At 52.6% G+C, this 17,220-nt stretch overlaps 2 protein-coding genes across 15 annotated transcripts; one reads left to right on the top strand and one right to left on the bottom strand.

Moving 5' to 3' along the window:
- The first annotated feature begins 104 nt into the window (after positions 1-104).
- TTC31 (tetratricopeptide repeat domain 31) lies at positions 105-11,548 on the top strand. Of its 14 annotated transcripts, none has more exons than XR_012422142.1 (13): positions 105-159; positions 353-441; positions 6,696-6,798; positions 6,915-7,144; positions 7,327-7,410; positions 7,799-7,855; positions 7,966-8,046; positions 8,474-8,665; positions 8,997-9,044; positions 9,132-9,222; positions 9,295-9,436; positions 9,644-9,745; positions 9,920-11,548. XR_012422142.1 is itself a non-coding variant. In XM_045369034.3 (13 exons), exons 1-13 carry the CDS (start codon positions 120-122, stop codon positions 9,988-9,990), a joined length of 1,275 nt encoding a protein of 424 aa, XP_045224969.2. In that variant the 5' UTR covers positions 105-119; the 3' UTR covers positions 9,991-11,548. The 14 variants fall into 14 exon arrangements, 10 of the variants coding, with proteins under 10 accessions (XP_045224969.2, XP_005575580.3, XP_005575579.3 ...); XR_012422141.1 differs by having other exon boundaries at positions 8,937-9,044; XM_045369034.3 differs by having other exon boundaries at positions 8,997-9,048; positions 9,644-9,686.
- A 2,992-nt stretch (positions 11,549-14,540) lies between these two features.
- LBX2 (ladybird homeobox 2) lies at positions 14,541-16,659 on the bottom strand. Its single transcript, XM_005575513.4, has 2 exons — positions 16,378-16,659; positions 14,541-15,349 (listed from the first exon to the last, which is right to left on the bottom strand). Exons 1-2 carry the CDS (start codon positions 16,580-16,582, stop codon positions 14,958-14,960), a joined length of 597 nt encoding a protein of 198 aa, XP_005575570.1. The 5' UTR covers positions 16,583-16,659; the 3' UTR covers positions 14,541-14,957.
- Positions 16,660-17,220: the final 561 nt, after the last annotated feature.

Here is a 17,220-nt window from a genome sequence, read left to right as displayed (position 1 = left end):
TACTCCGTAATGGGAGGCTTCTGCCCCTAACAAAGATGGCCGCCTTCTCTGTCCCACCCCGCCCTTTGGCTGGTATCAAATACTAGACTACCTTTCACTTCCGAGTCACTGTAGACGCGATGGCGCCGATTCCGAAGGCTGTGGAGAGGATCAAGCTAGGTGAGCAGTATGACAAGACCAGAGAGGGTCTAGGAGGGCAGAGGCAGCCCCTCTTGGGTCCACCTGTGGTCTGAACGTTTCGAGTAGGATTTTATGCAGAGGGCAGAGGGTGGAGAGTCGAGGGTGGAGTAGGGAGGACTCAAGCCCATCTATCCCAAGCCCGCTGACGAGGCTCCGCCTTCCTTTCCTGTAGACTGCCCTCTGCGGCCCAGCTGCCCACTGGAGGTCGCTGCTGTACCCAAACTTTGCAAGGAATTCGGTCCAGAGGATTACGGCGAAGAGGTAAAAGCGACCCCCAGTTTCCCCCAGTCCTGCTTATTTTGGTCACGCCTCTTTTAAATCAGCTGTGCAGAAACCGGCGACGGGTGAGCGCCAGACGGGGCCCTGGAGGCTTTGGGGAGTTGTAGTCTCCGGCCATGCCCTTGAGGATCGTAGGCAAGTGAGAGGCAGGGGACCAGCAGGATGATCCTGCTGTAACAGATGCTCCAAGTGGATAGAATTGAGCAGACAAGGGCCTCTGAGGTGAGGATTAGGGAGTGGGTACGAGTTCCTTGGGGAAAGATGTTATGGAGGCCGGGCGCGGTGGCTTGTGCGTGTAATCTCAACACGTTGGGAGACTGAGACGGGAGGATTGCTTGAACCCACGAGTTCGAGACCAGCCTGGGCAACATAGTGAGACCCCATCTCTACAAAAATGTTTTTTAAAAATTTAGCCGCATGGTGGGTGGGGGATATCTGGAGCGCGAGAGGTCGAGGTTGCAGTGAACCATGATCATGCCACTGCACTCCAGCCTGGGGAACAGTGAGACTCTGTCTAAAAAAATTTTTAAAAAGCCAGGCCCAGTGACTCACACCTGTAATCCCAGCACTTTGGGAGGCTTAGGCGGGAGGATCACTTGAGGTCCGTGGTTTGAGACCATCCCGGCCAACATGGTGAAACCCCATCTCTACCAAAAATACAAAAAACTAGTTGGGTGTGGTGGTGTGCACCTGTAATCCCAGCCCCTCGGGTGGCTGAGGCAGGAGGATCGCTTGAACCTGGGAGGCAGAGGTTGCAGTGAGCTGAGATCACACCACTGCACTCCAGCCTGAGCAACAGAGGGAGACTCCATCTCAAAAAAAAGAAAAAATTTTTTTTTTATAGATGGAGGGGACGGTGTGAGCAAAGACAGTAAAACAAGGAAAAGTTGAGAGAACTTTACTAAAGTGAGACCAGAGTGGAGAATTTGGTTGGAACAGTAAAAGATGGGGCGGGAGAGAAGGCAGCAGATAGTTTGAAAGGCTTTGACTTAGCACAGGGATTTGGATGTTCTCAGTAGGCAACAGGGTTTTTTTGTTTTTTGGTTTTTTTGAGATGGAGTCTTACTCTGTCACCCAGGCTGGAGTGCAGTGGTGTGACCTTGGCTCACTGCAACCTCCACCTCCCTGGTTCAAGCAATTCTTCTGCCTCAGCCTCCTGAGTAGCTGGGACTACAGGCACATGCCACCACTCCCAGCTAATTTTTGTATTTTTAGTAGAGACCGGGTTTCACTATGTTGGCCAGCATAGTCTCGATCTCTTGACCTCGTGATCCGCCCGCCTTGGCCTCCCAAAGTGCTAGGATTACAGGCGTGAGCCACCACGCCCGGCCTTTTTTTTTTTTTTTTTCTTTTTTTTTTTTTTGAGACAGAGTCTCACTCTGTCACCCAGACTGGAGTGCAGTGGCTCCATCTCCACTCACTGCAACCTCCACCTCCCGGATTCAGGCAATTCTCCTGCCTCAGCCTACTGAGTAGCTGAGATGACAGACGCCTCCCACCACGCCCAGCTAATTTTTGTATTTTTAGTAGAGAGGGGTTTCACCATATTGGCCAGGCTGGTCTCAAACTCCTGACCTTGTGATCCACCCGTCTCGGCCTCCCAGAGTGCTGGGATTACAGGCATGAGCCATCGTGCCAGCCACTAAAATCTACTTCTGAAATGTCTCTTGACAGAAGCCCCTCATTTCCATTCCTGGTCTCACTGCCACTCCTTTAGATCAAGACTCCTTGTATCTGGCCTGAACTAAACATTACATCCATAGCCTCATCTTCCCTCAGCAGTATTTCTTTTTCTTTTTCTTTTCTTTTTTCTTTTTTTTTTTTTTTGAGACGGAGTTTCGCTCTTGTTGTCCAGGCTGGAGTGCAATGGTGCAATCTTGGCTCACCGCAACCTCCACCTCCCGGGTTCAAGCAATTCTCCTGCCTCAGCCTCCCGAGTAGCTGGGATTACAGGCATGCACCACCATGCCTGGATAATTCTGTATTTTTGTAGAGACTGCGTTTCTCCATGTTGGTCATGCTGATCTCAAACTCCAGACCTCAGGTGATCCACCTGCCTTGACTTCCCAAAGTGCTGGGATTACAGGCTTGAGCCACCACGCCCGGCCACTGCGCCCGGCTGTCTCAACACTATTTCATTTGATTGTTTCATTCCCCAGATCAAGTCCACTGCTATCACTGACAAGATAAAGTCCATACTCACGGCCAGGCGCGGTGGCTCACACCTGTAATCCCAGCACTTTGGGAGGTTGGTGCAGGCGGATCATGAGGTCAGGAGACGGAGACCATCCTGGCCAACATGGTGAAACACCGTCTCTACTAAAATACAAAAAATTAGCCGAGTGTGGTGGTGGGTGCCTGTAGTCCCAGCTACTCGGGAGGCTGAGACAAGAGAATCGCTTGAACCCAGGAGACAGAGGTTGCAGTGAGTTGAAATTGTGCCATTGCACTCCAGCCTGGCGACAGGGTGAGAATGTGTCTCAAAAAAAAACAAAAAAAAATGTACACTCACTGTGTCACACATGTTTCTTCACACACGGTTCCTGGCTATGTCTCTACTGGAATAGCCTCCTCACCAATCTCTTTGTTTACTCAGCACACACTTACAGAATACCACCTATGTACTGGACACTGTTGTAGGTACTGGGAGATAGCAGTAAACCAAACAGACAAAAATCTTTGTATTCAACAAATTAGGAGCATCTAATGAGGGCAGCCAGTGAACAAATAAATAAGCAACATAGTATGTTAAATATGAGAAGTACAAAGAAAAAGCAAGAAGGAGGATAGGGAATGCTAGTGGAGTTGGGAAGTTTCTCCTTCTAAAAGGAGTGGTCAGACCAAGTGTGGTGGCTCACGCCTGTAATCCCAGCACTTTGGGAGGCTGAGGCAGGCGGATCACCTGAGGTCAGGAGTTCGAGACCAGTCTGACCAACATGGAGAAACCCCGTCTCTACTAAAAAATACAAAATTAGCTGGGCATGGTGGTGCATGCCTGTAACCCCAGCTACTCCGGAGGCTGAGGCAGGAGAATCACTTGAACCCTGGAGGCGGAGGTTGCGGTGAGCTGAGTTCATACCATTCACTCCAGCCTGGGCAACAAGGGCAAAACTCCACCTCAAAAAAAAAAAAAAAGGAGTGGTCAGAGAAGTCCTCTCTGAGAAAGTGACATTTACGTAGAGATCTAAAAAGGATGAAGGGGTGAGCTGTTCACTGGGGAACGAGCATTCCAGGCAAAGTAAAGTGCAAAGCCCTAAGATGGGAGCACAGCTGGTGTGCTGTGGGAACTTCCAAGGACAGTACTGTGGCTGGAGGAGAGTGACAAGATAGCAGAAGATTCACAGTGATATTGGGGGACCAGATCATATGTAGGGGCCATGTAGTGAATTCAAAGAGTAGCACAGACTGTGGTTTGGGGACAGGTAGTAGAAGGTCAAGGAAATACCTGTTTGTTTTTTTTGAGACGGAGTCTCTCTCTGTTGCCCAGGCTGGAGTGCAGTGGCACGATCTCGGCTCACCACAACCTCCACCTCCCAGTTTCCAGCAATTCTCCTACCTCAGCCTCCCAAGTAGCTGGGATTACAGATGCGTGCCACCACGCCTGGCTGATTTTTGTATTTTTAGCAGAGACGGGTTTCACCATGTTGGTCAGGTTGGTCTCAAACTCCTGACCTCAAGTGATCCACTCGCCTCAGCCTCCCAAAGTGCTGAGATTACAGGCGTGAGCCACTGCACCCAGCTTTTTTTTTATTTTTATTTTTTATTTTTAATGATGATTACACTGGTTTGAGGAGGAAGAGAGAGGAAATACAGTATATATTTGAGTGGCACATCCTGAGGAGGCTGCCTAACATGGGGCAGAGAGCATGCTTTATTGATTTATTTATTTATTATTTATTTATTTATTTATGTTTATGAGACAGAGTCTCGCTCTCTCACCCAGGCTGGTGTGCAGTGGTGTGATCTTGGCTACTGCAACATCTGCCTCCCAGGTTCAAGCAATTCTCATGCCTAAGCCTCCTGAGTAGCTGGGACTACAGGCATGTGCCACCCATGCCCGGCTCATTTTTGTATCTTTAGTATAGGTGGGGTTTTGCCATGTTGGCCAGGCTGGTCTAAAACTCTTGACCTCAAGTGATCCACCCGTCTTGGCCTCCCAAAGTGCTGGGATTACAGGCGTGCGCCACCGTGCCCAGCCATATTTATTTATCGAGACAGGGTCTCCCTCTGTTATCCAGGCTTCAGTGCAGTGGCATGATCATAGTTCACTGCAGTCTTGAACTCCTGGGCTCAAACAGTCCTTCGACTTCAGCCTCCCAAGTAGCTGGGACTATAGGCATGCGCCACCACACCTGGCTCATTATTTATGCTTATGTTGCAGTTAGGAAGGTGAAACAAACCCACCAGGAAATTGAATTTAAGTATAGGACTGATGAAGGTGCCTAGCAGTATAAGTGGAGATGCTGTTAAGCCAGGACTGTCTTCGGAGGGAAGCCTTGGATCGAAGATTGTTTAGAAAATTGAGTATACCTCAATCATCTGAAGTCCTGCCTACAGCTTTTTTTTAGCATGCTGGAGTTTCTAAGTTTGTGGCTTCTAAATCAATAAATCCAAAAGATCATTGACTTCTAAGCTTCTCAGTCAGTCCTGCTCTGTTTAGGCCTGATTAGGCAAATAGGAATGTAATCATTCCTGTCTTTGAAGCTTATACTCCCTGAGGAAATGACTCTCATCAGAACCACAGAATGTGTGAGCCAGGTCTTAAAGAGTCTTGCCTTATTTTGTGAATGAGGGAGAGGTCCAAAGAAGTTACATGACATCTCCAGAATCAAACAGCCAGGAAGTGGCAGAGTGAAAACTTGGACAAGCTGGGCATGATGGTGCACACCTGAAGTCCCATCTACTCAGGAGGCACAGGCAGGAGGATCACTTGAGCCTAGGTGTTTCGGTCTAGCCTGGGCAACACAGCAAGACCTTGCCTCAGAAACAAACAAAAAATAGTTGGCCGGGCACAGTGGCTCACGCCTGCAATCCCAGCACTTTGGGAGGCCGAGGCAGGTGGGTCACTTGAGGTCGAGTTCAAGAAACCTGGCCAATGTGGTGAAACCCCATCTCTACTAAAAATACAAATGGCATTGTGGCACGTGTCTGTAATCCCAGCTACTTGGGAGGGTGAAGCAGGAGAATTGCTTGAACACGGGAGGCAGAGGTTGCAGTGAGCTGAGATTGTGCCATTGCACTCCAGCCTGGGTGACAGAGCAAGACTCCGCCTCAAAAGAAAAAATAACCTCAGATGCAAGTGGCTCCACTCCAGCACAATGCCCTTTGCAATTCCATGCTGCCTGGCCAATGAGGAGAGCAATAGAAAGCAATCAATAACAAGGTTCTAAATTGTGTAACACAGACCACGTGGGTGCAGATTAGTTGGAGGGGGCAGAGATAATTGGAGATGAAAGGGTCTGGGAAGGTTTGAAGGGAGATAGAATTTGAACTGGACCTTGCAGGTAAGGCACGATGTGGTGAGAAAGAAGCTCAGAGTTAGTAGGGATTGGAGAGCAGCTGGGGGAAGGCCCCAAGGCTGGAGGGAGCCTGGTGGTGAGAGGGAGGACAGCAGTGAAGCAGGGGAGGATTAAAAGGAGGGCTAGAAAAGTCAGTCTGGGAGCCTTTTGGAAGGCTCTGAATCCTAGGCTGGGAACTGGGTTCAACGCTGCCTATGGCCTTGGCAGTGGGGGATTATTGGATGTCCCTGAGTAGGGAAGTAATTTCTCAGAGCTTAGCTTTGTGGAGAAACAGATGAGGTTCAGAGGAGCAGCCAGCCAGGAGCTGCTGTACTTGTTTAGGTGTGAGCTAACCTCAGGGTGGGTTATGTGGGGCTGTTCATACTGCAGATATGACAGGGGGCCTAGCTGAAGAGCAGGTGAGAGAGCTTCATTCCAGGGGCTTCAGTGTGGCTAACTCAGGTTGAGGAGAGAAGATCCTGGATGGTGGAGAAGGCTAGGCTGAATACCATACTCAACCCTTGGGAAGGCAGGAGAGCAGCAAGGGGAAGTGATTCACTACAAAAGCCGGGGGCAGCAGATTTTGTGGTGCTGAGGAGGGAGAGGTCAGAGCCAGTGAGAGTCTTGGGCTGGATGGCTGGTTGGTGGCTGCCGTGGTGGAGAGATCAAGCCAGCGAAGCCCTCGCTCTCTCCAGGAACTGCCCCCAACACCAGCCTCCCCTCCCCTCCCCCTCCCAGGACATAGTGGATTTTCTTCGACGGCTTGTGGAGAGTGATCCCCAGGGCCTGCACCGGATCCATGTGGATGGGAGCAGCGGGCGGCTGCAGCTGTGGCACCATGGTGGGGAGTGCAGGGGCTGGGCCCAGGGATCGAGGCTGGTACCCTGGGAGGGCTGACCCTCAGATGCACCCCTGTCTCATGTTCTTTCTTTCCTGTCTGTTTCTCCCTCCTGACAGATTACCTCCTGGGCCACTTGGATGATGAAGGGAAATCAACTCGACAGAGTGACGGGGGCAAGGGGGCTGAGGGACTGGGCACCTACTGTGGTCTCCGCAAGTCCTTCCTGTATCCTCCCCAAGAGTCTGAGCCCTGCCCTCAAAGCCCTTCTGCCTCTGCCACCTTCCCCAGTGTCTCAGACAGCCTGCTTCAGGTGGCCATGCCCCAGAAGCTCCTGGTGACAGAAGAGGTGAGATTCTCAGGAGAGGACTTTGCCGTCCCCGGGGGTTCTTTCAATCCCCGTATTCCCATCCCTATATTCTCCCCTAATTGGTACCTTTCAAGATCCTTCTGCACTGCCTGCCCCCTTTCATGTTTGCTCTCCATTTCCCTGTTTCTCCCTTTTTCTGTCACCTGCCCTTCGTCCTTCAGGAAGCCAACCGCCTGGCTGAGGAGCTGGTGGCTGAGGAGGAGCGCATGAAACAGAAAGCAGAGAAGAAGCGACTTAAGAAGAAGGTGGCTAGAGCATAGCTGGAGGGTGCAGGGGAGCCAAAGCGATTTGGGAGAGGGAAAGAGGAAGGTTTGTGGGAACAGGAGAGAGCTCAAGATGGCCTGCAGTGGACTGTCTTGCCAGGAGGACACAAGGGGCCCGGGGACTGGGGGGTCTCTCACAGGCTATCTGGTGCAGTGGTTCTGGAATCCTACTGTGCTGCCTAGGTAGGAATCTGCCTCCTTACATGAGGCCTCTGGCTGGTGCCTCTCTTGTCTGCTTTTTTACCTGCAAAATGAGGATAATAACGATGCCTGTCTCATAGAGCTGCAAAGATGGAATGAGAAATCTTAGCCCAACAGATGACATACAGTAAGTATTCAAAATACATCATTATTACCATTACTATTGCAGCGTCAAAAGGAACGAAAGCGACAGGAGCGTTTGGAGCAGTACTGTGGGGAGCCCAAGGTGAGTATCTACGGCCGGTACTAAGAGCACCAAGTGCCAGGAAGGTGAGGGCCAAGAAAGCAGACAGCTCCAGGTGATCCCAGCTGTGTACCTGTCCACCTTTCTTCCAGGCCAGCGCTATCTCAGATGGGGATGAGAGCCCCCCATCCAGCCCTGGAAACCCAGTTCAGGGACAGTGTGGTGAAGAAGAGGTAAGAACCCCTTTTTTCTCTTCTTGGTCTTTTTTTTTTTTTTTTTTTTTTTTTTTTTTGAGACGGAGTCTCGCTCTGCCGCCCAGGCTGGAGTGCAGTGGCCAGATCTCGGCTCACTGCAAGCTCCGCCTCCCGGGTTCACGCCATTCTCCTGCCTCAGCCTCCGGAGTAGCTGGGACTACAGGCGCCCGCCACCTCGCCCGGCTAGTTTTTTGTATTTTTAGTAGAGACGGGGTTTCACCGTGTTAGCCAGGATGGTCTCGATCTCCTGACCTCGTGATCCGCCCATCTCGGCCTCCCAAAGTGCTGGGATTACAGGCTTGAGCCACCGCGCCCGGCCTCTTCTTGGTCTTTGCTCATTTTCCTCCTCTTCCTCCAGAATGTACTTTATCCCCACCCCCTCCCTAACTTTCCATTTTGTTCACAGGACTCACTGGATCTGTCTAGCACTTTTGTGTCTCTGGCTTTGCGCAAGGTTGGCGATTGGCCCCTCAGTGCCCGCAGAGAGAAGGGACTGAATCAGGAGCCCCAAGGCAGGGGCCTGCCCCTCCAGAAGATGGGTCAAAAGGAAGAGAGCCCTTCAAGAAAGGAGAGGCCCCAGCAGAGTCCAAAGGCACAGGTGAGGTGGCTGAAGAACCTTTTTCAGCTGGAACCGTGGAAGGGGCACAAGGATCTGCTGGGGAGGCACAGGATCTAAGGACTGACGCAGGGTCCAGTGGGAGTTCTCTGGCCCTAGGGTCAAGAGACGTGGAGTCAGGCCCTGTCACTGTCACCATGACCCCGGGTGGTTTCCTCTCTAGGAAGATAGGGCTGATACCATCTTGTACGGCTGTCATGAGGATTACATGAGTTGGGTAATACTAATTATAGTGTTATCTGTTTAAACAAAGGAGAAGGATTTGGGGAGGCTGAGACCTCAAGGCCTGCTTGACTTTGCACCCTATCCCCAGGCATCTCCGGGACTGCTGGCAGCTGCCTTACAACGGAGCCAGGAACTGGCAAGTGAGATCCTTTCTCTCTCCCTCCTTACCCTGCCTTCCCTGGGGTAGCCCCTTCTGAACCTTCTCACCCTCTTTCCTTTCCAGAGTTGGGTACCAGCTTTGCTCAAAATGGTTTCTACCATGAGGCCGTGGTCCTCTTCACCCAGGCCTTGAAGCTCAACCCCCAGGACCACCGGTAGGTGGGGGCTTGGCCAGGGCAGGGCAGTGTTGAGGACTCAGACATTTGGCCACCTTCTGTCTTTATCAGGTTATTTGGAAATCGTTCCTTCTGCCATGAGCGGCTGGGTCAGCCAGTGTGGGCCCTGGCTGATGCCCAAGTGGCCCTTACCCTACTGCCTGGCTGGCCCCGGGGCCTCTTCCGCCTGGGCAAGGCCTTGATGGGACTACAGGTAATAGGTCTGGGACTGGAAACAGGAGAGATTTGGGTGGGATGGAGTGGGGAGAGGGTCTATGTTGACTTTCTAGATAAGCTTCTAGTACCAAAATGTCACAATGGTGTGGTACTAGGAGCAGGGGCCAGTTTTGGAAAAGGTACTTTTAAGCTCCTTGACACCCTGACACCTAATCTTTTCTTTCTGATCCCTCTGGGACCAAAGCGCTTCAGAGAGGCAGCTGCTGTGTTTCAGGAGACTCTGAAAGGTGGGTCCCAGCCTGATGCAGCCCGAGAGCTCCGCTCTTGCCTTCTCCAACTCACACTGGTAAGGGGGCCAGGCCCACTGTCATGCTGAGGCGGGTATCGGGGAGAATTGGCTGGGATTGCAATACCAAGCCTCAGGTGGCTAAGGAGGGGGTGGGGAAGGATGGGTGGAATGAGAGGCATGGGCTGTCCTGCTTAGAAGAAGGATCTGGTGCCCTTCTCTCTCCCTTCTCAGCAGGGTCAGCGAAGAGGAATCTGTGTACCACCTCTGTCACCTGGGACCCTCCAGCCACTTCCCCATGCTGAGCTGGGAGCCTCAGGCCTACCTTCCCTCAGGTGCCCTCGAAGCACTGCTCCGAGGTCCCCTGGCCTGTGTCCACTCTTGCATTATCCTCCGTGTCACCGAAGCCACCCCAGCCAGCCCCTCTCCCAGACTCAGAGTAGAAGGCCCCATCCTCTCCAGCCCCAGGATTCCTCAAAGGGCTGGGACATCCTGGGACTTGGGCTCCAGCATCTACCTCAGGCCAGATGAGGGGGTACCAGTCCCTATATACATCCCATGGCGGGGGACATAGTGTGGTGACACTTCACTGCATATTTTGAGACCTTATTCTCTAGATCCATAGTTAATGATGTCCCTAGCAGTCATTCCTCTTGCCATGGGGAAGTTTCTGATGAGAGAAAGGAGCCCCACATCCATTGAAACATCCTTTGGTTCTCAAGCAGAAGGCTTCTTCTGGGGGCAGTAAGGAAAAATAAAACCCAACAAGGCTCAAGAAGGGAACTATAGGAAAGTTCAGGTTTTTAGGCTATAACAGAGACAGTGAGAAAGCATCTGGGCCTTGCTCTTCCTCTTGGTCCTGGGGGCCTCATTCACCAACTAGAGCTTGGTGTGCAGGAACAGGGTCACAATGCTGAGGGGTCTTGAGTCCCACCTTTCAGCTTAATAGATGCTCACCTCTTCCCAGCCCCAGCTCATGCCCTGTTTTTCTAGCCACAGCCCCCAGATTGCTCACAGCTCCTCATGCCATTTCCTGTCCAGATAGCTGTGTATGACTCTGACCTCTCTTGTTCAGTGGTCTGGTGCTCACCTCCTCTCACTGCTAGAATATTCACCAAGGGTTGCATTTGGGAAGTCTCTTACCAGCTCCTGCTTAGAGCTGGTAGGGCCATACATGTCCACGCTCCTGACTGGTGGCTCTCCTGCTGAATGGGGCCTCAGCAGGTGCCCAGGCTGCTACAACCTTGGCCACTCTATTTCTCTACCCCACCATTGGGCATTGTAATTAGCCTTTCCCCATGTTAATTTATTCAGTTTTTCCAAGGGTCAACTGAATTCACCACTTCCTGTGTAAGAATCATGATCTCCTTTTAATTTCACCACTAAGATCCTGGCAGCTTCCCCTAGCTGGTTCCTCCGTAGTCCTACTGGGACTGTCAGCTCATTTAAATGTGGGTCTGCAGGAGGCTTTAGCTCTCCCCCAAGCCCCTTGCCTTTCACAGAGGAACCATTCATCAGGATAAATGATTATTGCTGCCCTATGGGTCTTGCTCAATACTGTTCATACCTGGAGAGAGGAGGTATTGAAACATCTCCTTTATGTGTGACTTTCGCAAATTTTAAAAACTTGTTTATGGTTTAGGCCCCTTAAATACTGTGTAGCAGGATGAAGTCTACCATTACCAACTGAGTCACCTTGGACGGGTCTGTCAACATCTAAGCCTCAGTTCCCTCGTCTATAAAAATGAGGGTAGTCCCTACCTCATAAGAGATATTGTGAGGATGGAAAGCGAAAGTGTGAGAAAATACCTCCCAAGTGCCTGGTACATAGTGGGTGCTAAATAAACCAGTTTTTGTCTGCAACTGTCCTACATAGTCATGCTTCCCACAGTAGGAAGAGAGGAGTATGGGTGAATTGGTACTGAAATTCACAAAATCTATAGTTCTGGGACTGTGATTCTCAAAGTGTGGTTTCTAAGCTAGCAGCATCAGCATCATCCAGGAACTTATTAGAAATGCAATTTCTCAGGCTGGGCACGGTGGCTCACGTCTGTAATCCCAGCAGGGGAGATTACAGGGAGATTACTTGGGAGGCCAAGACGGGTGGATCAGGTCAGGAGTTTGAGACCAGCCTGACCAACATGGAGAAATGTCTCCTCTACTAAAAATACAAAATTAACCAGGCGTAGTGTCACGTGTCAAGTAGCTAGTAATCCCAGCTACTCGGGAGGCTGAGGCAGGAGAATCACTTGAACCCGGGAGGTGGAGGTTGCGGTGAGCCAAGATCGCGCCATTGCACTCCAGCCTGGGTAACGAGCAAAACTCCTCTCAAAAAAAAAAAAAGAAAGAAATGCAATTTTTCAGTCCCCATCCTAGACCTTCTATGTCAGAAACCATGGGAGCAGAGCCCAGCAATTTGTGTTTCAATAAACCTACCAAGTGATCCTGATACACACTATTCGAAGGCTTAGCTGAGCAGACCTTGATCCAGAGGCCATTTTGGTGGGACAGGTTTGAGTTTTGTTGTCCAAGGCTTGAGTGTAAGAGGTGGCAGTGCTAGCTGGGCGAGAATTTGGGAAACCTTAACGGGGAGAGAGGTTATGACTCAAAGCCAGTTAACTTGACTGGACCCTACCTTCCTAACTAGAAGGATTTGCTGTGAGAGTTCTTTGCTCACCCCTGGTTGGGGAGCAGGATGGGCATAGGTGGTTGTGTTTGTTCAAGGGGTGATTATATTACAGTGGTTCCATAAGAGGTCTGCTCATCTGGCTTTCCGTTTTTGAGCAGGGACCTGCACGCTTTTGGGACTTCTGTGGGGCTCCTGGCCTCTCAAACAATGGCCGCCCACCACTACTCAATGGTATTTTTGCCTTCCAGCTGAACTGGCTCCTTGTTCTAGCTTCTCAAGTAAATGTTCCCTCCCCGGTACCTTAGCCTGTCCTGGACTTCTAGGTTTTCCAAGAGTCATGTGACTCCTGACACTTTGCCCCACTTTCACCCTCCTAATTAATAGGGGTCTGACCCAATAGCCTGAGTTCTGAGTTCCCAGGACTGGAAAGTTGGGTGACCAACCATCCTGGTTTTCCTGGAACTGAGGGATGTCCTGGAATGAGGGACTTTCAGTGCCAAAACTTGGAAAATGCTGGGCAGATGGAAAAGAGTTGATCACTCTACTGGAAATGTTCCAGAGAGGCATTATTTAGAAGGTATGAAGGGAGTACTGAGGGGGCAATGCAGTTGCAAAGAGGTTTTTTTTGCATATGCATAATGGCTGACAGATTCTTAGCTCTACACCAGTGGTCACTGTCTGTTTCCATGTTGCCATTTTTCTTCCAGTTGCCGACATTTGCTAGGTTGTCATTGACTCATGCAATCCTTAATCCCTGGGGCAATCGCAGATTCCTCTTCTGTGACCACCTCCCAGCCCTACCTCAAGTCTGGCCCTGAGTTCTCTGTTGTTACTTTCTGCAGTGGCCAGAGATATACTCCCTTCCTCAGGTCTCTATCAGTCTCTGATCCACCCTGCGCCCACAGCCAGATTGGCCTACCCTAAACAATGGTCTCATGTCTCTCTCTAAAACCTCCAGGGACCATGCTCTAAAGTACAATGCCTAAGTTCCTACCTGTGGCCCTTTCTCCTCCCCTCTCTCTGTAAATCCTTTGCTGCTTTCCTTTAGGATCAGTCACCTTTATAGAGACCAAGAGCATGGGCTCCTGAATCAGACAAGCAAACAACTCAGTCCCTGTGCTACCACTTGCAAACTGTCACGTGGCCAAGTTTCCTCAGGGTTCTGTGATTCAGTCTCCTTATCCTTAAAATGGGAAGAAAATTCTCTGTCCCGTTGGGTTATTTTAAGGATTAATACCTGCAAAGCACTTGGAACTGCTTAATAAATGGTAGTTAATTGTCTGAAAATGCCAGGTTCCCTTCTACCTTCCAGCCTTGTTCACTCCCCAAGGCATGTCCTCTCTTGGGCCCTCCACCTGCAACTAAGGCCCTAGCTGACCCCCCTTGAACCCATGGAGCTTCCTTGAAAGTGGGGTTGTCACACTTAGGCAGAGGCAGGAGAAAGTCTGAAGAGAGCTGGAGGACTGACAGGAGAGAAGGGAAGCAGGAAAGACACCTGAGCTTGGTCTGGGACCATTGGGGAGGGGAAGGCTTGCAACTACTGAGCGTTCCCCCTCCTCTCCCCTCATACTGCAGGAGGGTGATTATCACCAGTGGAATAAATGAATGTCAGAAATGTCCACTGGCTGAGTTAGGCTGGAATCCCTACCAGGCAAGGCCACTACTCCAAGCTTCACCCCAGCGGGCCAGGCCTTTCCACCCTCTGGCTGCTGGCACCATCATAGTGGGAACATTTCCAGCCCAGGGGCCTGGCAGAGGGCTTCCAAGTAGGGGTGTGGCCTCTCTGGGCACCCATCTCTTTGCCTGTGTCCCAGCGGAGGGTTCTTTTGGCAGGATGGGGAAAGGGTCAGGCACCCATTAACAAATGACCTATGGGTAGGGAAGCAATGTCATCACCCTGGGGCCAACCTAGGGATTAGAATCAAGGTCTCCCAGGCACAGAGTAGGTGGACCAAGACCCCACTGTCTTTCACTTAGGCCCGGTGACTTCCCCTTGGTAGACTGGTAAGCATCAGCCCTGATGGCTGGCTGGATGCTGGGTCCAAAACTTGACCTTAGGGTTCTTACTTTGTAAAAATGGCGTAATTATTACCTACCTTAAGGGTTGCTATAAGGGCTAAAGGAAACATTGCATTGAAAGCCCTGGCACAGTGCCAAGTGCAGACTCCATAGCACTACAGATTTTACTGTTCTTTGTTCATGACGGGAGTCTGAATAGAGGCATGGTGCGGCAGAGTCTCGACTTTATTCTAAAATATTGGGAAAGGTAGCCTGGACAACATAGCGGGACCTCCTCTCTAAAAAAAAGTTTTTAAAATTAGCCTGAGGTGGGGTTAGACGTCTGTAATCCCAGCTAGTCAGGAGATTGAAGCAGGAGGATTGCTTGAGCCAAGGAGGTCGAGGCTGCAGTGAGTGGTGATCGCTCCACGGCACTCCAGCCTGGGCGACAGAGCGAGGCCCTGTCTCAAACAACAAAACAAACTTACCAAAAAAAAAAAAAACCGGGAAAGGTGAGCGTCTGGACTGTGGGCCGGAAGAGGCCCAAGTGGACCTCCTTCCTCCACCCTGGAACTCGGGCAGGAGGCAGAGCACGAGGTGAGGAGTCCCGGACCCCAGAGCCCAGGGTTGGCGGCGGCTTTGTCTTCAATCGTCCACCTGTATCTCCTCGTCTGACTGGTGGGGCCGGGAGTCAGGGCCGGCGGGTCCGAGGCGGAGGCTGGGATCTGGAGCGCCGTCGGGCAGTGCTAAACTGCACAGGACTTCGGGGGACAGCGCACGTAGCGAGGCGACGTCGGCGCGCATCTCCTCCACGTCGCGCTTGAGCTTGGCTCGTCGGTTCTGGAACCAAGTGACCACTTGCGCGTTGGCCAGGCCTAGTCGCGTAGCTAGCCCGTCTCGCTCGGACGGCGCCAGGTACTTCTGGAAGACAAAGCGCCGCTCCAGCTCCAGCACCTGTTGCGCGGTGAACGCCGTGCGTGACTTGCGCCGTTTGCGGCCGGCAGGGCCAGGGCCCAGCGCGTTCGCGGCTGCCCGCCCTGCAGGGATAGGGAGGGGGTCAGTTTCCAGTCTCCGGGAATCAGGCTGCGGCCTGGAAAGAAAAATTGGGGGTGGGGTTGGGCCGGTGGCGGTGGGGAAAGTAGAGGGAGAGCCAGGAAGGCGGATGGGGACCCGAACTGTGATCCCTTATCGGGAGTCAGGCCCAGGTGGGGATAGGGGGCGCAAAGCGGGCTGGCCACAAGGATAAGAAAGGCAGCAGACTGAGGGCGTATTGTAGGGGCAAGGAAGTGAAGGAAGGGAGGGATGATTCAGAGGGGACCGGGTGCAGGGTCAAACCTTCTGGGGTGGAGCCTTTGAGGCTTTTAGGAGCCTCAGGCTGAGCAGGCTATAGGTTGAGGGTGACACCAGAGGCGAGTAAGAGTCAGGGCAGCCGACCCAGCGTGGCGGTGTTAACAGGACTTACATCATGCCCTTCCATGGATCGGGTCGGGCATTCGGCTTACAGTTCCTTAGTGACACCAGAGCCCGCTCCTCGAGCCCAAAAGGGAAGATAATGAGGTACAGAAAGCGAGGAAAGGCAGAGTGCGCAGTCCCGCGCCCAATGCTGCGCCAAGGACTTTCTGCTCCTTGACTCCTCTCGAGAAGAGAGTGCCTTGGAGCGGAGCTTGGTCACACGGAGAGACTCGACCCTCTTTCCAGCGCTTTCTGTGCCTCCCTTGCAGGCTCAGTCGTTTACCGCCTGCGGCTCAAGCCTTTTGTCTCTTTCTCTCCTGCCTTTCTCTATCGCGACTGCCCTGCCTACAGGGAACAGAGCAACTGGTAGCTCAGTTGGCGACAGTCTGCCCTTTCCCTGCGGTACTGGCGGCCTTCTGGAGCCGCCGCGGAAACTAGGGACTAACGGAAGAGAGGTGAGAAGTCGCAGGTGCGAGTCCTGGCATGTGGGCTGAGGACAGGGGACGGATTAGGGTGGGTGGCCTGGGTGGGACAAAGGTTTGAGACAGGGAACCAGGAGGAGAGAGGTGGGGAAAAGGCCAAGTCAGAGTCCGCGACCTTGCCGGCTCTATACCTTCAGAGGGCTGCGGGGCGCGCGCGTCAAGTCCGCGGAAAGTTTTACTAGTCAGCTCCTCCAGCGCGCACAGCGGCGACGTTGGACCCGGACCCGACTCTGGAAGCTGCGGCGCAGAGGGTGCTCGGGGGACCATGCCCGGGGCTAGGATGTCTGCGATGCTTAAGAGTGTCCGGGGTGTTCGGGGCTCGCGTCCCGAGTTCATGGTCGGCCGGGCTGGGGCGGTCCCGCTGCCCGCTGCGCTCGGCTCCGCAGCCGCCTGGGCCCCACCGCTTGGCTCCCGATCCGGGCCCCTAGCCTCGGACCCGCCCCCGGCTCTGGGCCCGAGTCCCGTGTGCCCCTCCTCCTGCGTCCCCACCTCTCCACCCTGGGCCCTGGTGGGTTTGGAGCTCCTAGATGTCCGGGGAGGGTAATTCTGCAGGCTGGGGCAGGCCCGGAGAGCAGAAGCCGACCAAACTACCCTTCAGAGCAGGGCCGCGGGGCTGCTCCGCGCTGCGGGGTGCTGCACTGTGCACAGTCAGGCCGGGCCATACCTCCAGACGCTGTATGCCGCCGACTCCCCGCCTAGCAGCCGCTCTGGCTCATAAACTCGTAGACGATAAAATTGCCTTCTCTGGCCCCAGCGGCTGGGGATTTGCAAAGTTCTAAGGAAGGCTATCAGGGCTGACTGTGCTGGGATATCTGATCCCAGCTAGGACCTCAGTCTCCTAACCTGGCTCCCTCTTCCCCACCCCACCCCTGAGAAACGTTGTTTAAAAGGTCCTGGCGGCTGGAAGTGATTAGTGCTGCGTGGGTCGGGGGCGCAACACTTGAGAGGACCTGGCCTGGCAGAGCGACTGCAAC

This window comes from Macaca fascicularis, chromosome 13 (genome assembly GCF_037993035.2).
Source record: "Macaca fascicularis isolate 582-1 chromosome 13, T2T-MFA8v1.1".
Classification (NCBI taxonomy): Eukaryota; Metazoa; Chordata; class Mammalia; order Primates; family Cercopithecidae; genus Macaca; species Macaca fascicularis.
This window is presented reverse-complemented; position numbering and strand designations above follow the sequence as displayed.